The sequence below is a fragment of the Cebidichthys violaceus genome, unplaced genomic scaffold (assembly GCF_023349555.1).
Source record: "Cebidichthys violaceus isolate CVI_PGR_0920_01 unplaced genomic scaffold, fCebVio1.0.p SCAF_11, whole genome shotgun sequence".
NCBI classification, from domain to species: Eukaryota; Metazoa; Chordata; class Actinopteri; order Perciformes; family Stichaeidae; genus Cebidichthys; species Cebidichthys violaceus.
This window is the reverse complement of record NW_027176274.1, coordinates 12,166,014-12,185,322: the sequence shown is the minus strand read 5'-3', so window position 1 is coordinate 12,185,322 and position 19,309 is coordinate 12,166,014. Positions and strand designations below refer to the sequence as shown.

General features: G+C 43.0%; 1 protein-coding gene across 1 annotated transcript in view; it reads right to left on the bottom strand.

The window, feature by feature from the left end:
* Window positions 1-200: 200 nt before the first annotated feature.
* Window positions 201-19,309, bottom strand: part of LOC137868217 (anosmin-1) — a 38,090-nt gene continuing 18,981 nt past the window's right edge. The window contains exons 4-14 of the mRNA XM_068704856.1: window positions 18,944-19,166; window positions 14,431-14,615; window positions 13,922-14,051; window positions 11,365-11,570; window positions 9,596-9,740; window positions 8,396-8,542; window positions 5,720-5,808; window positions 4,412-4,583; window positions 3,756-3,976; window positions 2,923-3,064; window positions 201-1,767 (exon numbers count right to left, since the gene is read on the bottom strand). Coding sequence (XP_068560957.1) covers window positions 1,709-1,767; window positions 2,923-3,064; window positions 3,756-3,976; window positions 4,412-4,583; window positions 5,720-5,808; window positions 8,396-8,542; window positions 9,596-9,740; window positions 11,365-11,570; window positions 13,922-14,051; window positions 14,431-14,615; window positions 18,944-19,166 — 1,719 coding nt within the window. The 3' untranslated portion in view covers window positions 201-1,708. The remainder of the gene's footprint in view (window positions 1,768-2,922; window positions 3,065-3,755; window positions 3,977-4,411; window positions 4,584-5,719; window positions 5,809-8,395; window positions 8,543-9,595; window positions 9,741-11,364; window positions 11,571-13,921; window positions 14,052-14,430; window positions 14,616-18,943; window positions 19,167-19,309) is intronic.

Genomic DNA, 19,309 nt, shown 5'->3' with positions numbered 1-19,309 from the left:
GCCCACATTTATCTGTGGTGTAAAAAAAACCTTAATCTAAATGAAACCCTACCATTAACAAGAATGTAATGTCAACTTGCCTGGATACAAATGATAAAACATATTAACGAAATGCACTATTAAACACTATTCTGCATGTAAGTGTTTTACCCAACATACACAAGTAACTTTAAACACAAAAATCATACACCACACATATGTAGGACACTCTTGGCTTTATTTGCTTGTAAACATTTCCACTTTTCATTTCATGAGGGTGAGAGGCTGCTGAGCAGAGGAGGGATTTAATGCTTTTCTAACACTAAAGTGCTCTGAGAAGCAGAGTAGTCTGCTGAAGGGTGACCGACCTCAGCTATGGTAAATCCGCTCGGGCTGTTGAGCTAGATGACCTGTTTATTTGGACTTGCAGAGTCAATGTATCGGGCTCCTGGACCGATCAGTGAATATGTTGTACTCAGAGTCGGCCATGATGGCTTTTACAGCCAAAATAAGCAACATTAACTGCCAAATAGTTGAGCACTAGGAGGAGAAGCATGTCTATTTACTGCTCGCAGCAGCTTCAATTAAACAAACAGCAAAGGGAACTGGTTAAGGATTATTTTATTACTTAGCATTTTGTACAGTTTCTACCATGGAAAAATAACATGTAACATTAGACTGTATTTACAATTCCATTTTTACAAAATGTCTTTACAAGATTTTTTTGCCGGTTCAAAAACTTGAGACTAGAACACACGGAACATACACATTCACACACATCCAAACCAAACTTTGTAATACACACATAAATAAATATAGACATTCACTGACTGTTCCACGACAAATATTTCTACAGCCAAGAACATGTACAATTCATCATTTCCACACAAGTTATAATTTCATTAATAAACATTACATATTACTCCCAATATAATTCTTTGTTAATCTTTTAATGAAATATTGCTAACATACTGAAAAGAGGTAACACAGACATTATTTCATGCCAACAGAATGCTAACGGTTGTCATGCAAAACCATTACAAGCTTTCAATTTGAAGCAAGTAATTCATTTACAGTTCAAAAAAATCAAATGTACTACATGCAACATACTATGTGAAATATTCTGGGTTAGACAACAATGACTTTAGTTACATTATCCATCAGTATTGACTGTATGCCTAAGCGCCTCTTTAATGGGTAACACAAAATAAATAGATGAATTTCTACTTTTCTTTCTTCGTGAATAAAAAAATGTTTTACAGTTCTGGCATTTCTTACCATCCATGTTCAATCATCAATGAATGTTTTTCTTTAGACCATGCCTAATTGAACTGATTGAATTTAATTTGTAATAACTTGTGGCTGCTTATGAGGGCAGCTGGATTACACTTTAAGGGGTTCCCATAACTTCCTGACCTGATGAGTTAGGGATGTTTGGGGAGCTGTGTACTAACAAACGCAGAATATGAGACCTTGCAGTATAAATTTCACTGTACAGACCAACCCGTCCGCTGACATGTACCAGTCAAGGGAGAGGGGTTAAGAAGGAATAGCTGACGTGTTGTGGAGCCAGGAGAAGATGGACCCATATTTCACAAGCAGGGGGAGGGGGGTCAGTTCATGGTCTGGTGTGCTGTGTTTCTGTTTGGTTCCACACATTCCTTCCCTGACAGACAGGAGCAGAGAGCCACTGATGGTTCTCCATATTGGGTTTGCCTCAACTTGCAGCTCAGTGCCTCTCTACTGATGGCTTCTGGTGGTGGGAGTGGTGCTGCCGGAGTCTGGGTCCTAGAAAAACACACATTATCAGAGATTCAGACCTTTTTTTAATGGCTGCATATTCATCCATGCAGTATAAATGTGCTTGTTTTGCTACTCACTGTTGTTGATACATGGCAGTGTTTAACCTGTTATCTAGGTCATAAATACGTTTTACATCCTCTCCTGAGCTAAACACCCAGCGTTAAGTGTGTCTTCTTTGTACAAATTATGTTGCCTAACACAAAACAATGAGGCGCAAGCACAGCATCTTTTCTTAAAACTGCTGATTTTTTGGCAACTTGGAGGCTGCAGAAACAAGCTGTAAACATTGACATAATGTCCTCTTATAAAGTATATGTTGAACTTGTGGGCATTGGTTTAGAGTTGTGTTTCTGGATCTCTGAACGTAAGATCAATATCCACTTTTCTCTTGGATTTGTTTTGCTCTCCACCAATTCATGAGGGAAAAATATCAAACTCTTCAGCTGCTAAATGCTTCACTATGTTCCCTGGCTAGGCATTTGGTGCTGGGCAGGTAGCTAACAGTATAGGTTTTTAGAAAATGTTCACAGTGAACAGCTGCTTGTTGTGTCTAGAAAACGACACGGGCCACAAAACCAGCTGAAAGATACCAAAATGCTGTTATTCTCGGTGGGTTCATCGCTTTAAGCGACCCATTTCACATACAAGTAGGCATGTGACATGAGCCATTGTTGATATAAATAGTTTGACAATTTGGGAGCTATGCTTTCCCAAATATTTGCTTTCAGGAAAATTATTATTTGTGCGGGACTATTTCTTGGCTCTGAGCAGTTGCCAGGTGGCATGTTAAGCGTGTAGGTGGATTTTGTTAATGTAGTACAAAGCTAGGCTCCCTGTTACTTCCTGTTTTCCTTCCTCTTTGAGCTAAACAAACCGGCTGCTGGCTGTAGCTTTATATTCATTGCAGATGTCAGAGTGATATCAATCTTCTAATCTAACTCTCCGCAGAAAGCAAATATAAAAATGAAAACTTAAAACTCAAAAATTTAAAACTATTTCTTTAAACAATGAATGAAAGATCTACAGTATGATGTTAGCACTGAGCAGTAACAGCCACTGAATAAAACCAAACAAACTTTCACAAAAAACAAAATCACATCAGTGGACGTGATGCAGCATCAAAGACAGTGACTGACTTACGGTGTTGAATGACTGGTAATATGTTAGGGGTCTGAAAGGTCTTGACAGTGGCAGGACCTTCCCCTCCAGTTGTTATGACCTGCACCTCCAGTCTGTAGTAGGTGGATGGCCGCAGGTTGGACACAACGAGCAAGTTATGATCCTGCCAAGTGAGGGAAGAGAGCAGCAGAAGACAAACAATCAGTTGAAATACAACAGAACTCGCTTTTGAATTTGACAGGACTTGAATGGGCCGTAAAACAGGGGAGTATCGGCCACAGAGCCGTCTTTGCACAAGCCACAGACAAAAACAAAGACTTTGTTTTCATAAGGCTTGCTGTCTCTCCTTTTTTGCTGCCAGCTTGATAAAGTGTGCGGTGGGTGGATATATTTATAGATGAGCTCCAGAGGCTGGGAGGTGCAGATAGGCGGAACGTGTTGTTGATGGAGCCGATTATGTCAAAGAGCCTCTTTTTCGGAGCTCTCACGGAGGATGAAAGAGGAAGACGTGCAGGCAGATGAAAACGTAGAGGAGGAGAACTTCCAGCAGGACACAACACTTGCTCAGATCTCTCCCTGCGTCTGTCTACACACACCACTGCTTATCCAAAGATTCGTGCAAGGAGGCCACAGCATTGTTATCCTCAAATCACCCTCACCTCTGACAGATACTGTGAAATGAAATGCTGGAAATAGAACAAACCGTAGGGACAATTTACAGACTATATATATATATATATATATATGACAGCGTGGTCTCTGGGATAAGGGAAATATATTCAATTGGCAGCATTTAAAAACAGCTATGGCACTCTATGGCCATTATGGGAGTTAAAATAGAAAGATAGAATTACTGGAGGCAGGATCTGGGACTGGGAGATGATGCTGTTGGGCAGGCTGTTTTGCCGGCTTTCTGTGGTGATCTCGGCCCAGGTGACCTGGAAGCCAGTGATTCGCTGATTGGGAGCCACCCTAGACACACGCCACAGGAAGTTGCCGGTGATGTTTCCCTCAATGATGGAGAAAGAGGCCGTCAGGTTCTCTGGCTTAGCCAAAACCTTCGGAACCCCTGGAGCTGTTCAGAGAAAGGTGGTCTCGGTCAGGGTCTTGTTATTAAACAAATAGTTTGACATTCTGGGAAATGTGATTTGTTGCCAAGAGTAAGATGAGAAGAATGATAACGCTCATGACTGTAACTAGTGAGCTTTAAAGCTGCTTGTATGCGGGCTCTCTTACCTTTGGATGGAGTCAAGCTGGCTGTTTCCACCTGTTCCCAGTCTTTGTGCTAAGCTAAGCTAACATGCTTCTGGTGGTAGCTTCATATTTACCGTACAGACATGAGAGTGACATCTATCTTTTCCTTTAACTCTTAGCAAGAAGGCGAATGAGTACATTTCCTGAAATGTTGAACTATTCCTTTAAGAGTATATATAGATTTTGTGTCTGATTACTTCGTCAGCACTAATACAGATCAATATGGCCTGTACGCTGCAAACAGCTGAGTGCTCACCTCCCTCCCCCGGGCAGGGGATGTGTTTGTGAGTCTTGCTACGGATGGTTGCACAGGACGGTGTGAGGAAGGTGGTGCTCTCGTCCTTGGAGCGTCTCTTGGACTTCAGCATGTGAACAGTGACTTTGTACTTGCAGGAGAACAGCAGGCCTGGGAGGTTGATGTAGTTCTCCTGAGCCAAGAAACACATTATTCAGCCCTGATGACTTTGACATGTCACCCAGGTCAGGTCCCATGGAGCTTCAGAGATAATTAAATACACGGCGCAGGGGCAGATCGCATTCCCACTCAGGCCTCAGGAACATGCCCCACATTACAGGATCACTTTGAACACTCACATGGTAGGGGTTAGACCACTATCCTTCTATTCAACTTACAATATAAATGATTTTTTATAGCTTCCACATGTGGCATAAACACGACTTAATTAAGAAACGGCAACCAAAGGGAATTTTTAAAACTGAATGGCCTGTAAATCCCTGTTAATGAATGCTGTGCTGCAGTTTTACACTTAACACTCATTTCAAACTTTAATCATCTATTGATCTCAACAGAAAAACGCCTTTCTCATCTCATTCGAGGAAACAAAACAAGAAAATCCTGCTGACTAGTGGATTTAGATCTTGCATTTGCAATAAAGAGGTTCTACATTAATAGGCAGTCCCTTGAGAGTGGGTGTGTGTATATTATCTCTGATATGAAACAGCTTTGATTAAAAGGGAATGAGGCGCTGTGCTCACATAAAAGCAAAAGCCTGGAATCCTTCCCAGCAATCTATAGAAAATGGATGTATATTTCCTAGCAACCAGAGTGCTGGTCCCGAAAGAATGTGTTGATTGCCAGGCCTCTGCCATCCTGTATCAGCCTGAGCCCAAGCAGTTAACCCCCCACCCCACCCCCAGACTCTCCCAACCCCTACACAGACTCTACTGCACGCCATGAGAAAAAGCCCCATGCACAATGCATGGCTGGGGCCGTTGGAGGTGAATGATCCCCCTTCTGGGAAACATTGTTTAAGTAAATGCGTTTTATTGGCCAACACGCCGCATGCCTGAACACACGACTGACTCATAATATTCAAAACACCAGCCAGTGATTTGCCCGGTGCAAATCCAACGCAACAGGGCTTCAGGCTCACTCAGCGGAGTTGTTTTCTTTAGCGGCGCTGTCCTTTCTAAGGATCAGACAAAAGGTTAGGCGCGTGCTTTGCATAGCACAGAGCTGCTGATCATGCCGTAGCTCTGTGCTATGCACTCTAATCTAAACCTGCAGTCGGAAAGGTGTGTGAAACGGCTGCTGGAGACTAACCTGTGTGACGGATTTCTCCGGTCCTCGGGTCTCATTGTGGCTGCAGTACTCCGGCATCCACTGGACATGGTAGCGACTCACAGCGGGGTCTGTAAAAAAGGTGACAAGAGAGAATATGTCACATGTAAAACACAAAAAAAGACACAACTCAGATCTTTACAAGAGCAGGAGGTACTTAGGTATTAATAACATAAAAGTATTTATTAAGGAGCAGAATGGCCCTTATCAGTGTTATATTATTGTGTAACCGTATTAATTACTTGTGTCAAAATAATTAGTGTATCGACAAAAAATCTACTGACAACAATTTCTTTATGAAGCAAAAATGGCAAATTTTTACTGGATCCAGGTCCTCAAATATAATGATTTGCTGCTTTTCTCTTTAAATCGGCACAAATTGTGCTCTGGACTGTTGGCTGACAAAACAAGCTGGCCCCAGTCGGGCATTTTTCCCTTTGTTCTACAAAAAACTAATCAATAATCACAATCATCCTTTAGCAAGACACTGAATTCTAAACTAAATGGATGTGTGTGCATAAAACTTGAACTTGCTTTGGAAAAAAGCCTAAAATGAATATGAAGGTAAAATAAAAGTAGTCACGTAAGAGGAATAACTGCCCCTCTAACTCTGAAATGTCGTGCGGTTAACATAAAGTAGCCATCGACATCTTAAAATTGTACCTTAGTGCAGTACTAGTGTAACTTAACATAGTTAAGTAACACCACTGCACCCACTGAACATTAATCGGATATCAAAAGACAGTTACACAGGCCGAAATGATTAACTGATGGGTATCTCACAAATTACAATACTCCCTATCTGAGATCTGATATCACTATTTCCATTACTGATAATCACAATAATGTGTGTCTCTGAAATTACAAAACATGAAACAACTTCCTTCTTTATCCTTGCATTAGTTTATGAATGTGATTTTCCTGCTTCCTAAACCTTTCCTTTTGTTTGCTGAAGGCTCCATTCCCAACCCAAACTTCAGCTAACTTCAACTTTGCATTCTCATCAGTGGAGAGACAGCCTTGGTCATGCTGGTACACAGTAGCTCTCATTCGCTTCATTACTGTACAGTAGCTCATCAGTAGTGTTTATCTTATTTTGCTAGATTTATTATTCATTCAACTGTGTCGCTTGAATATGTGAAATATTTCTCCGATTAATAATTTAGTATATCCTATGTTCGCCCCTCGGCGGGGGCCTGGGTTGTGGTGGGGAGATAAAAGGGGTCCTTTGAAGGCTTAGACACAGATCTGGCACGTGGAGCCCCTGAGCTCTTTGGAAGCAGAAGAGAGGAATTACAGGGAACCGGGAAATCGGGGAAAAAATAAACAAGATATGCTTAGCCGGGTCTGACAGAGATGGGGAAGTGGTATGTAAAACAAGAGACGGGACATGGAAATCAGGTAGGGAACAGAACCTCAGCGGTGTTCGATAAATCATGGCTGGAAGCGAGCCTAGGAAGTGCCGCCACAGCCGGACTGCTGTCTTTTGTCTGGGTGTTGGGCAGACAGCGATATATTATCTGTGCTGCTGTACAGTAAGGTTCTCTTTCGTCTGCTGGAGACAACCCAGAGGCCGGGCTGCTGTGGATCACAGAGACAATGAGTGAGAGTTTAATCATGGTTCAGTTAACCTGTCCCTTCTTCTCCGTCACACAAACCAGATGTCCGGAGACTATAACTCTCCAGGCCATCTGCGTGTCTCCATGTTTACAGTAGTGGAACCCAGGTTGTCAGAGTCAAAGCCAGGGTCATCCCTCACACTAATGAGTGGCAGTGGCACACACACATGCTGCAGACCAGCACTGCAAACAAGAGACAGAAAGAGAAGCTGGACCAGGATTAACTCTGCACTGCAACACTGCGATTCCCAAGCCACACTTGATCCCCGTCAGCATCACTCAGCTCTTGGAGTCCAGGCCAACCTCGCTAACAGCTCTGGGCCAACTCTATCTTCCCCTTCTGTCTCTCTCTCACTCTGATTCAGCAGTTGGTGTCTCACCAGGCCTCTCCTTCAGCCAGGGTTTGCATTCTTGACTCCAAGATGTGGAGTTTGGCTTAGGCGATGACATATATTAGTAACATAACATAGACCAGTGAATGGGACTTGACAGGTTACCCTGAGAGCATGGCTTTCAAGGTTTCCATATTTCCACTCTGGTGAGGGTTGGGGAATGGACGCCGCTGGGACAGGCATTCCTATAGGCTTTAACCCCTTGGGGTGCTGCAACCCATGACTGTTTCTGTTCCCAATGACATCAGGCCTTGTAAAACAAAACGGACCGCTTCCATTCTAATGCGAGGGCGAGGATCTATTAAATACAGCTGTCAATAAATCCCATCGCACGGCTCAGGCTCCGTGTGTTTATTGTTCTGGTTACTAAACGGTGGCTCCGCTCTAACAGTCCATATGCTGGTTTACACCAATTTGCCCAGCTCTGGCATTCCTTAACTCTCACAATGACACATTGTTTAATTTATTTCATTTACACCATCTGATACCACATTTATAAAAAAGGAATCTTCCATTGTATAACTGAGTGACTGAGAATCGGTCTTAACACTTAATAATGGTGTACATGAGTCATAGTGATTGATGGGCTTAATGGGGTGCTAATTAGATTCTAACAAAGCTGTAAATCAATATAGTGGAGTACATACCTCCCCGGTTCTTCCAGTAGACACGGACCTGCAGCTGGCCATCCTGGTAGAAGGGCGTGCCTACCTCGAGAGGGCCAGAGGGGCGTTTGGCTAAGGTCGAACCAAGAGGGGATATCTCCTCCTTCTTTGACTTGAGCACTGATTTTACTGGAAAGAGAAAGGAGAAATATTTGCTGCTGTAGCTAAGACAGTGACTGTGTTGTGGCAAACTCTCCAGCATGGTAACAAAAACACACATTATTTCTTTGTAATATATCACAGCGGTTACAACACGTTCTTTATTCATAAATGTGGTGTAACTCTATGGGTATACGCGGTGCTGCGTAACACTGCCAAGGTTAGAGGTTCAATTCCCTCTAGAGCCACACATGCTGAAAATGTACAAACTCATAACGCTGAGGCTTGGTCTGTGATTCCAAAACACGCAGGAGCTTTCGACTGAATGCAGATGTGCTGTCTGCGCACCTTGGCCATTTCTTCTTTGTGCAATTCTCATGATGATTGTTTGCCTGAAGACTCTCAGTAATTTAGGAAAATTCAACTCTCCGGGAAAACAAACAAACAAAAAGAAAATTGGATTCTGCTAGATTGATTCAGCCAAATATTTTAGGTAGTGCATGACCTAAATCTTAATTGCACTTACTACCCATGATTAGGTTGCCACATAACGTTGGCTGTGTCACTTTTTGAGCCAACCATTAACCAAAAGTAAGGTGATTTGGACAAAAGTATTAACCAAATGGCAAATAAACTAGTGCCAGCTACGCTAATTGCAGGTTTACCATGTTCACCATCTTGTTTTAGCATGTTAGCATGCTAGCACTTACACATTTGCACTAAACAAGAAGTACAGCTGAAGATGATAGGAATGCACAAGTTTGGGAGGGTTTTGGTCATAAAGTGGACAAAGTGATATTTCGATCTGATGATGGTGCAAGATGAAAAGTCAGGGGGTCAGCAAAGTGATTAGAATCTATCCTGAAAGGGACATGAATATCTGTACCAGATTTGATCAATTTTGACAATCCATCCAGGAGCTCTCCATTTACATTTCCCTTAAAAGTCACATAGGTCAACATGGTGGCGCTAGAGGAAAAGTTAGAGGATCTCCAAAGTTGTTAGGGTTTATCTTCTGGGGACCATAAATGTCATTGCAATCAATCCAGAATTTATTGAGTTTTTTCAGTGTGGAACAGTTACCTGACTCATTATTCTTGGTGGTGCTGAAGTGGAGAGAGGCCTTGGAGCTCTTCAGACGCACCTGTCCCCAGTATGTGACGGCCTGCAACTCCACAGTATAACTGCTGTTTTGTTGCAGTCCTTCCAGTTCTACCCAGCTCTGCGCCTGCAACAATGACAAACACTTGCATGTTGACTTTTGTATGTTATCACACAGTCGCTTGAGGCTCCTTTCGAAGCCCTGTTACTGTCCCAGTCATAGTCCCAGCTCAGCTCAGGGGCCTGTGGGAAAGCCCTGCTTATTAAGAACACATGCGGAGCTGGGGAAGGTATCATGGCAAGGAGATAGGCTTCAGGGCCTTGTGAGGGAGCTGTGTTATCAGAGCCTCCCAGGGCTTCCTCACTGTGTTTGACTTGCAGCATTCCACCATCAGCGTGAGCTTGATGAATTCTTGTTATTGACTGTGCGTGTTTTGACATTCCTCTACCAGCAGGCTGCTTTCAAAGGCCCGAGGTGCCAAAGTGGAAACCAGTAGTACATGTGTCAATGGGTGTCTGGTGTCTCCCACCTCTATCTCCTCTGTGCCACATCTGCTACACATTTCATAGACTAATTCAGGAGAAGACTCTATAGAGGTGTGTGTGAACTGTCTAGACAATCTGTCTTTTTCTGCTCGAGTCTGTAATGAAATGCTCTTCACAGATACTAAACCACAGGTATGTGCCATCAGGTCACATGATATTGAATGTATTGTGCAAATGTCTCACTAAACGCTTAAATCTATTATTCAGTTATGCGCAGAAGAGTCTGTAATTTATGATTTATCTATAAGGGCAAGGGTTTTATCCTAAAAATAAATACATGTGACAACAAATACTATCAAAATATTATTCTGTGGCTTTCTGAGTTGTCCAAGCCAGGAAGTCTAACTTTGTAAGCCTTCAGCTTGCCTGTTTGTTTAAGCTTATAAAACCAAATTGCATGTATCCTTTCTTTGTGATTGCAAGTGGGGGGCTTTCTCTGTGTTACATCTCTCTAAAAAGGGTCATGAAAACTATTCTTTCATTCTGGAGTGTTGAGAATGTTCCAGTATGCAAACTAAAATGTTCCAAGGCATTAACATTCCTTTAAAAAGTATATTTATTTTATTATTAGAGAATATGTCTTGGATGTTTTGTTCTGTTATTACTGAGTCTTGCCTTAGTTTGAATATAATATAGGCAAAAAAGAAGTAATACTAGGATATGAAGTATAGTTATACAACTCCTTGACTTTGAGACTACTGAGATCAATGTTTAAAATACAACAAATAAATACATAAACCTGTGCACCACCTCTGAAATAGCTGATTACACAATCAAAAAACTGAGTAGGAGAAAACGAAATTTCCAAAATACAAACTGCAAAAAAAGGGAACAATACAAATTAAGATATTTAAGAAACACAGACTTTAAAATTGTGATTTACAAGAATAAATATGGCTATTTATCACACTTGTGTTTTCTTTCAAAGCTTAATAGTGCGTTTAAGGGTTCTTTCATCAGTATATTAAAACAATGAATAACACATTGTATCAATCTGTGTGTGATTGATAGCCTTGCAAGTACATCAATAAATGCAATTCCTATTCCGTGTTTATCCTTTCTTCCACTGGCCTGCATGGATAATATTCACAGTGATGTGTTGAGGCCAGAGGAAAAGATGCTGAGATCATTCTGGATAAGTTGTCTTGAGAGCGAGGAAAAGGAAGAGAAAGAACACATCACTGAGAGACGGGTGAGGAGATTACCCCGTTGGTGGTCTTTCTCCTCTTCTTCTTGGATGGCACCAGCGACTTGGTGGGCACAGTCCAACTCCAGAACACTTTGTAGTGATGTATGGGGATATCGGGCTCCTCTGGCAGGGTCCAGTTGAGACGGGCTGTCACCAGGCCTTCTTCACCCAGCGTCACGTTGCTGACACGCAAACTGGTCGGGCTGGGAGGGGCGGATGGATCTGAAGACATAGCACCAAGATGAAACAACACATTCAGCGCCAACAGATTTCAGTACATCTGTAGACATTTAGAGGGGAAGACAAAGAGGGCCTCTGGTTCTTGTATGTGACAAATCTCGAGCCAAGGCAGTTTTCTTGCAAGTATAATTTCAGGTCGAACGCATTACGGGCCAAGACACCTTTCAACACTTGCGAGTCAGCATTGCAGATCGGGAGGGGGACCAGTATGACACCGTGTGTAGCAATTAGTCCTCCGCTGACAATCTGCCACGAGATGTTATGACAGGTGTCATGTCACGTCTATGACAGCGTTTGGCACGACCCAGAGTGCAGGTCAGGGGTTAACAAACACATGCAGCTCACTTTGGCTCCACACTCACCATTCCTGTACTCTAACTAATGTGTGTGTGTGTGTGTGTGTGTGTGTGTGTGTGTGTGTGTGTGTGTGTGTGTGTGTGTGTGTGTGTGTGTGTGTGTGTGTGTGTGTGAGTCTAGAGTAAAGATGGTTCTGAACCCATCCGAATGCACTGTGAGTCAGCCTCCTTGTGCAGGAGGAGAGGCAGGGCCACATGCCAGACATCAGACCAGAGAGAAAGGCCCCGTAATGAGAAAATGATTCACGCCACAGCCCGGTTGGCTCGCCTCTCCTCCTGCCCTCTCCCACCCGAAACACATTTGATGTAGTCAAACAACACAATTGGACACATCGGTTCTCCATACCAGCTGATGTTGGCTGTGCAAGATAAATAAGCAGTCAGTTCTTACAAATTGCCCGAACGAAGTATGGTAGTGCAAAACTGCAATCAGATGATATGGCCGTACTACATAAATAACAATGGCATGACAGAATGGCCGGGAGCTAATCAAATCCGTGACAGCTCCCATCAATCTATCAACATTCTGGCACCGATTGGCCTGATTGGAGATCGGTTTCCATCCCTGCAGCAGAATCTTTTTCCCACCTGGTGTCTGGCTCTGTTTGACAGCCTTCCAGAGCGCTCTGGGGAGCAAATGCATGACGAGGGATTGACAGGGCAGGTCAACACGCTAACACACACAACGCCAAAACACACCGATACTTTCTGTATTTGGCACAGGTTTTCAGCATTCGGCAGAACATGGCAGTACTTAGGATGTTGGCCAGTGCTCCACTGCTAAACAGCTCTCCATATATGGATAAATAAATTACCCAGGTATGGTAAAGTATGTTGATGTGCACGGTGCATTACATAGTTGACCAAATTAAAATGGTCCACACAATGAAGACACTATTTTACACGACATATACCTTTACAGGCGCTTAACTGACTGCTGCGCATGTCTGAGCTGGCGCGGCACGTTTCTCTGCCTCTACATGTCAAACAAAACGCACTGTATCCTGATCAGGATCACATTCAATCCAGACACATTATATTCACAACTCTGTAATCCATGGGAACCACTCAACAATTGGCCGTTGCTTTAACAAATGCCATCTGCAGCACAACACTGGGATTTAGCGTCATTCAACACTGAAAGTGCAGGAGCAGAGCAGCAACACAGGATGCCATCAGAGCTTGTTTCTCTAATCTGTGGCAAAGATCTGAAGCGCGCCTAGGTTACGTCACTCCCTCTGGAAGCAAGACAACACTTGCATTCATTTGAAACCTGCAATATCCTGACTAATTCAGACATATTACATTTTATATGACCGTAAAAAGGGGGAAACCCCTGCTTTGAAGACATAACTAAAGATCTGGTTTCAACGCAGAAAAAAATACGTTTTCCACACCCAGTCGCTCCTCATTACTCGCATTCTACTTGGCAACTGCACGAATTACCATTTCCACTTAACTCACTGGGTATTATGTGTTGAAGCTGTGGAGGGGAAACTCTTACAATCCAGGTTAACAAGGCTGACAAAAGCATTCAAAGGTTAACTTCCTTAATAGAGTTTTGAATAAACACATCTAAGCAGTGTGAACCCAATTCACCAATTAGATTTTTGCTTACTTAGAACACATTTCACTAAAAATATGTATTTTAGTCCTCTAATGAGAGACGAGGTTAGGTGAATGAAAACTGTTTTTTTTTTAAATTTATTTTTAAGATGAACCAAAAACAGAATTTCCTTGCGTCTGTGATAAAGAAAGCTCCACCACATACACTTGGCTTGTCAGATATCAAGTCAAATCAGGTATTAAAACCCTTTCCCAAACGCTCCACCTGTTCCAAGGTCTTAACCATAACAAATGGAGGGCACTGGGTGTCAAAACAGGAACTTAAGGCCACACACACACACACACACACACACACACACACACACACACACACACATGCATATGTATACACACACACACACACACACAGACCTCTGGAGGAGCGGAAGTGTTTGCTGGGCGCAGTGAAGCCGCGGGTCCCGTGGACATTGACTGCAGCAACTCTGAACTGGTACCATCTGCTGGCTCTGATGTCGGCCAGTTGGACGCGCTCCTCTGCAGTCTGAGGGACAGATGGGGGGGGGGGGTTTAGAAAACCACAGGGGTCAGGGTTCACGCAGGGTCACAGTCCCATGTGAGTTTGCTGCCACATCAGTCATCTGTATGTTTCTCTTTTTCCAAACTTTCAAAGACACTGTGACTGTGAGGAATGTGCAACCGTGTGCAACACTCTGTCAGTGCACTGCAGCACTTTCACAGCTGCAGCATGTGGCACGCCGGGACATGTGAAGCTGACATTTCTTAGTGATCCAAATCCCAAATGTCTGATCAAAAGAATCACTCATTTGATGGGATCTACAAAGCCCCCTCCCCCCAAAAAAAAGCATTTCATCTTACTGACATGCTTCAGTGTTTTGCACGTATGGTGTGTAGATTCCTACCTGTGCCACAGTCTGCCACTCGGTTGCATCGTCCTCGCTAGGGTGGATGCCATAATTCCAGCGGCGCTGCACCACATAGAGGACGGGCTCCACGGAAATGTTGAACTTGGAGGACCAACGGATCTCCAGCTGACCCGACGGCTGCTCCAAAAACCCCAGCTCTTTCCTGGGCTTCAGAGGGACTCCTAAAAGTACAAGCAAGACAGACGATACCGTGACAGGAGTTAATATCACCACTGTGTGGAACATCGCAGGTGAACTTCAACATGAAATGTGTTGTTTTCCTTTCTTGACTGGAAAGATAAATGACACCACCAGATTTGGACGGATTCAGATTTGAAAATGAGACATGACCTCACCGCAATAGATTTAAATCACGCTGCGGGTCAACAGCATCATCTTTCTACTGTGACAGATCGTGATATTTCCTGGCCAGAGTAACGTGTTTTAGTAGCCGCGCTTCTTAGTAATGAAACACATAGTTTGCATCTAGGTATGTGAGATGGTGGGCGCAATGTCTCCCTCTCTTGCAGACACAAGATACACTACTGCAAACATACACACACATGCTTACAAAGTTAATTTGCATCACTTTACTTCACATTCAGCTTTTCAGAGGAAGTGGCCATGTGCAGTAAATTAGAGATTTATTAAGTGCAGGACTGAGCCAAATGCTCAGCCAAGTCAGATTGACTCTCTCAAGTAAATTTACTGCGGCGGAGACGTAGTGAGTTGTTGATTGAGCGTTGGGCAGAGTGATAATGAGATGGAGATTGGAAAAGCAAGTCTGAAAGTACAGGAGAAGGCTGAACACATCCCACAGATCTCAATAAATCAACTAGAACTTCAGACCATTATGTTGGACCTTTGTCGCCGTTGAGCGGCTCACCACTGCTCCGCACTTATAAACAGCATTAACACACGCTCAAGGCTACTGCAGCATGTCAGTAAACAACATAATCAAGACTGTGTTTTGTATGCAGAGCACTTGAATTTCTTATATCTCTATTCAGTCTTCATACAAGGCATGTAAAAGTGATTGATGCATATAAAATCCTGGAAGATGGAGGAGGGTCCTTGAGCCACATGCTTATGGAGTCGGTACTTTGTTTTGTCCCGCTGATAACAGCTCTCTGCACACTAACAGCTGGGGGTCATTGTGCTGTGGTTTCACAGCTCTGCGGTTGAGAGTGTGTGTGTGCGTGTGTGTGTGTGTGTGTGTGTGTGTGTGTGTGTGTGTGTGTGTGTGTCTGTGTGTTTGTGTGTGCGCGAACAAACGTGTCACATTTCCTGCGCAATACTGAACACCAAGGTAACCACAGCATTCCTACCTCTCCCTCTGTCTTAGCTCATCTTTCCACAAAGTCACACAAGTACTCCTGCAAAGCACAAACCACACAGAAATACAAAAACACACACACACACACACACACACACACACACACACACACACACACACACACAGACACACACACGCACCCTCTCTCTTCCGCAATACGTGGGAGGGCAACGAACACTTTCCCTCAGCTTGTTCTTTCCAAAGATAACTTTTGGGTCAGGTTTGGTCCAAGAATCATACAGTGTTCATTTTTCAATGGCTGCACGCTTCCTCCAAACCGTGATGTAACTGCTGCTGAAGCAAGAGTGCGGCGTCCATTCATGTCTTAATCATGCCAACAATTACACTGCAGGAATATAATTCTCAATACTCACGCACATACCGTCATAATGATTGCTCTAATTATACGTGTTGAGGAAGCAATACAAACACTGCTCGTAGCATGAGGAGATACCGAAATCTCATGGACCCATTAACTGACTGACTTGTTGTGACAGTGCGAGGATAATTCAAGCTGAATTCAATTTCACTCTGACATCTACATTTTTCACATATTCTTTTATTTTAACGCCCCCCTCCAGCGCCTTTGCTGGTTTCTCTCACAGTACAGTGCAGCAATGTGCACTGCTTTTGATCAGAAAACACATACACATACGTTGGGTTACATCACATGCTGTTTCTTCTGAGTGGCAGAGAAAATGAGAGAACTAGAGAGAAAGATATGAAAATGGAAGACATAGGAGAGCCTAATAAACCAGCTATCGGAGGCGCATCCCCACACATACATCTTCGAGACGGCATTACAGAGCAGTGGATGATGTGTAACATCTATTGATGTAAAAAAAAAGCTTTGTTGCTCATCAAAAGCCCGGTGGGGGTTCAGTTTCTCTGAGTTCTTCTCCATCAGTGACATACACGTGGACTGGGTACCCTAACCTGAACACACACACAGACACACACATCTGAGAGTGATCTCAGTGGGGGAAACGCTTCATTTCTCCCCGCTTGTGTTTGCTAATGGCTTCCAGCATCATGGCTCATCATGGCGAAGACTACGCACACACACACACACACACACACACACACACACACACACGATTACGCTCTTCAAACCATGAGCAACTAATTAGACCTTTAACACGGAGGACCAGGACAGGAATGCCATCCGGACTTTCACCAAAACGCTCAGAGTAATTCAGTGTAAAAGCAGCGCTGACGGCGACCCGTCATGAGCTCAGCGGCTGGACTAAAAACCAGCGTGTAGACTGCTTGACTTGAAGCTCTCGCAGTGTGGTGAATGGTTCTCATTGACTGGGTCACTGGATTGAAATTTTCAAGGTTACTCCTGCTTTCATCTTTTCACGATTAACGTGTCGTTCATCTTTTGATTTCCAAATCAAATGAAAATACTAGCATGCTTTTGCGTCTCTGAACTACACAGAGAAAAAAAACATGCGTATTCTAACTGCAGAGTGATGAGCATACACAGTCGATCACTGCTGCGGTTCAAAGCTTGATTTAGACTCATCTTCCACCGCTCTCACTTCAACATCTCCTCAACTTTGTTATGGCCTCAGGCTGCCAGCAATTGTGCGCAGATAGTGTATATTATGTAGTTCCAGCTCCCATCTCCAAGTTCAGAGGCTATTGGTTCTCTCACATAACAGCTCAGCAGCCTCAGAACGTCAGGCCGCCTTGGGCGACACTATTAAACTGTTTTACTGGAGCAAAGATTCCTGGGTACATCTGTGTCTGTGAAACCCTCAAGCTTATCCAGCAAATTCAAGGCTGAAGATATATTCCAATTTACAAGAGGAACAGCATGAGGGATGTGTGGGTGGATTGCAATACAAAGAGATGAAATAAAGATTTATGACTCTGTGCAAGTTGTCAAAAATTGTTCAAGATAAGCTGGAATTTGCATCATTGAGATTTAAAACTAATGTTTAACAGTGGAGGATTAATTGGTTCAACACTGTTCATGAAAAAGATGCAAACTGCAACATTTAATCACATTAAAATCCTGACGTTAGCATTGGACCATTACCAGTTATGACACGTCATTTATTGAGATGGATAAACAGAGGGGGTTGGGGGGTATCCATGATTCAGCTGGTGAACTGTGTTAATCTGGTCCCCCTTGGAAACAGTAATGAGCAATGATTAAATGAAGAGATGAGTTGCTGAATGCACGGACAATTAAGCAACTGTATCAACGCACACAGTCTAACGTTTAGACACTGAGTGCATCCTAGTCTGTCAACCTGGCTCCCTGTCGAACTCCCTTCTTCCTCTAATTAATACATGATGTTTGTGTTTATGTTCCTCATATGCGTTTTGCATGATGAACTATTTATTAATTTGCATTTAATCCTGCAATAACAGTTATTTTGGCCACTTGGGGAAGGCCGAGAAGCGAAGAATGCAACATTGACATATCATTACCGTTTCATGTTAAAATGACAAACTTGTTAGCAGTTGCTTATTTACACATCCAACAGTAACAGAGCAACATTATCATTAATTTGGAGTTGTGTTTCTGGCCATCTGAGCTGCAGATTCAGGTGCAATTGTTTTGTTGGTTCCTTACTATGAACGACCCCTTAAACATTGTCATAATGTTTTTACATTTTAATTTGATAAATTTATATTATTGTTGTTGTTGTTATCATTTTAAGAAAATCTATTACCACACGATTGCCACACTTATTGATAACAATTTCCCAAATGTTGATGACCCAATAACATGTGGTTTCTGTTAAAAAACTATACAAAAAGCTAACTAAGGGATTAAAAGGACAAAAGGACAGAATGTGTAGCTCATTTTTGGTTTTCAAAAGATTTGTTTATAAATATATTTGTGTGGGTTACAAGTGTGGATTTAATATTTTGTTTTCTTGAGGGTACCTTAAATGAAAAGAATGCAGGATAGGCATATATGAGCATTATGCTTCTGCCTCTTCCGTTTCAGTCATATTGTATAGTATTGTATCTACTATATGTGATACTCATTGTATTGTGTGTAATGGCTGAATAAAAAACACTACTACTACAACTACTACTACTATAATCCAGGATTTAAATCAAATGGATTATAACTTTAATAAACAATGTGTTGTGGCAAAATGATTATATTGCAATACAATGTGGTGCAGGTGTACCCTTTAGTATTACCTTTGTAGAGGTTCTTAGGCAGCTGGCAGGTGTGACCACAGCCGTTGGAGCAGCACTTTTTCACGGCTGAACATTCTCCGTCCTCCTCACAGCTCTCCACGCAGGCTGCTGCAAAGCCGCTGGCCTTCTCTGGGGCAGGACAATCACCTTGCTTCACTCCCTCTACCGACTTTAGGAACTCACAGCTCGTGAGACACTCGTAGTGTTTCTTAGGAAAGAGCGGCTGGCAGGGGGGAGGATGAGAAAGAGGAAGGGGAAAATATATGTCAGATTACTTTTACAGACCAACCTGTCTGCCTGCAAACAGGCCGCTCTGTGAGCTAACAGGGATTGTCCTGTTTACATTTCAGCTTATGACTCACCGGA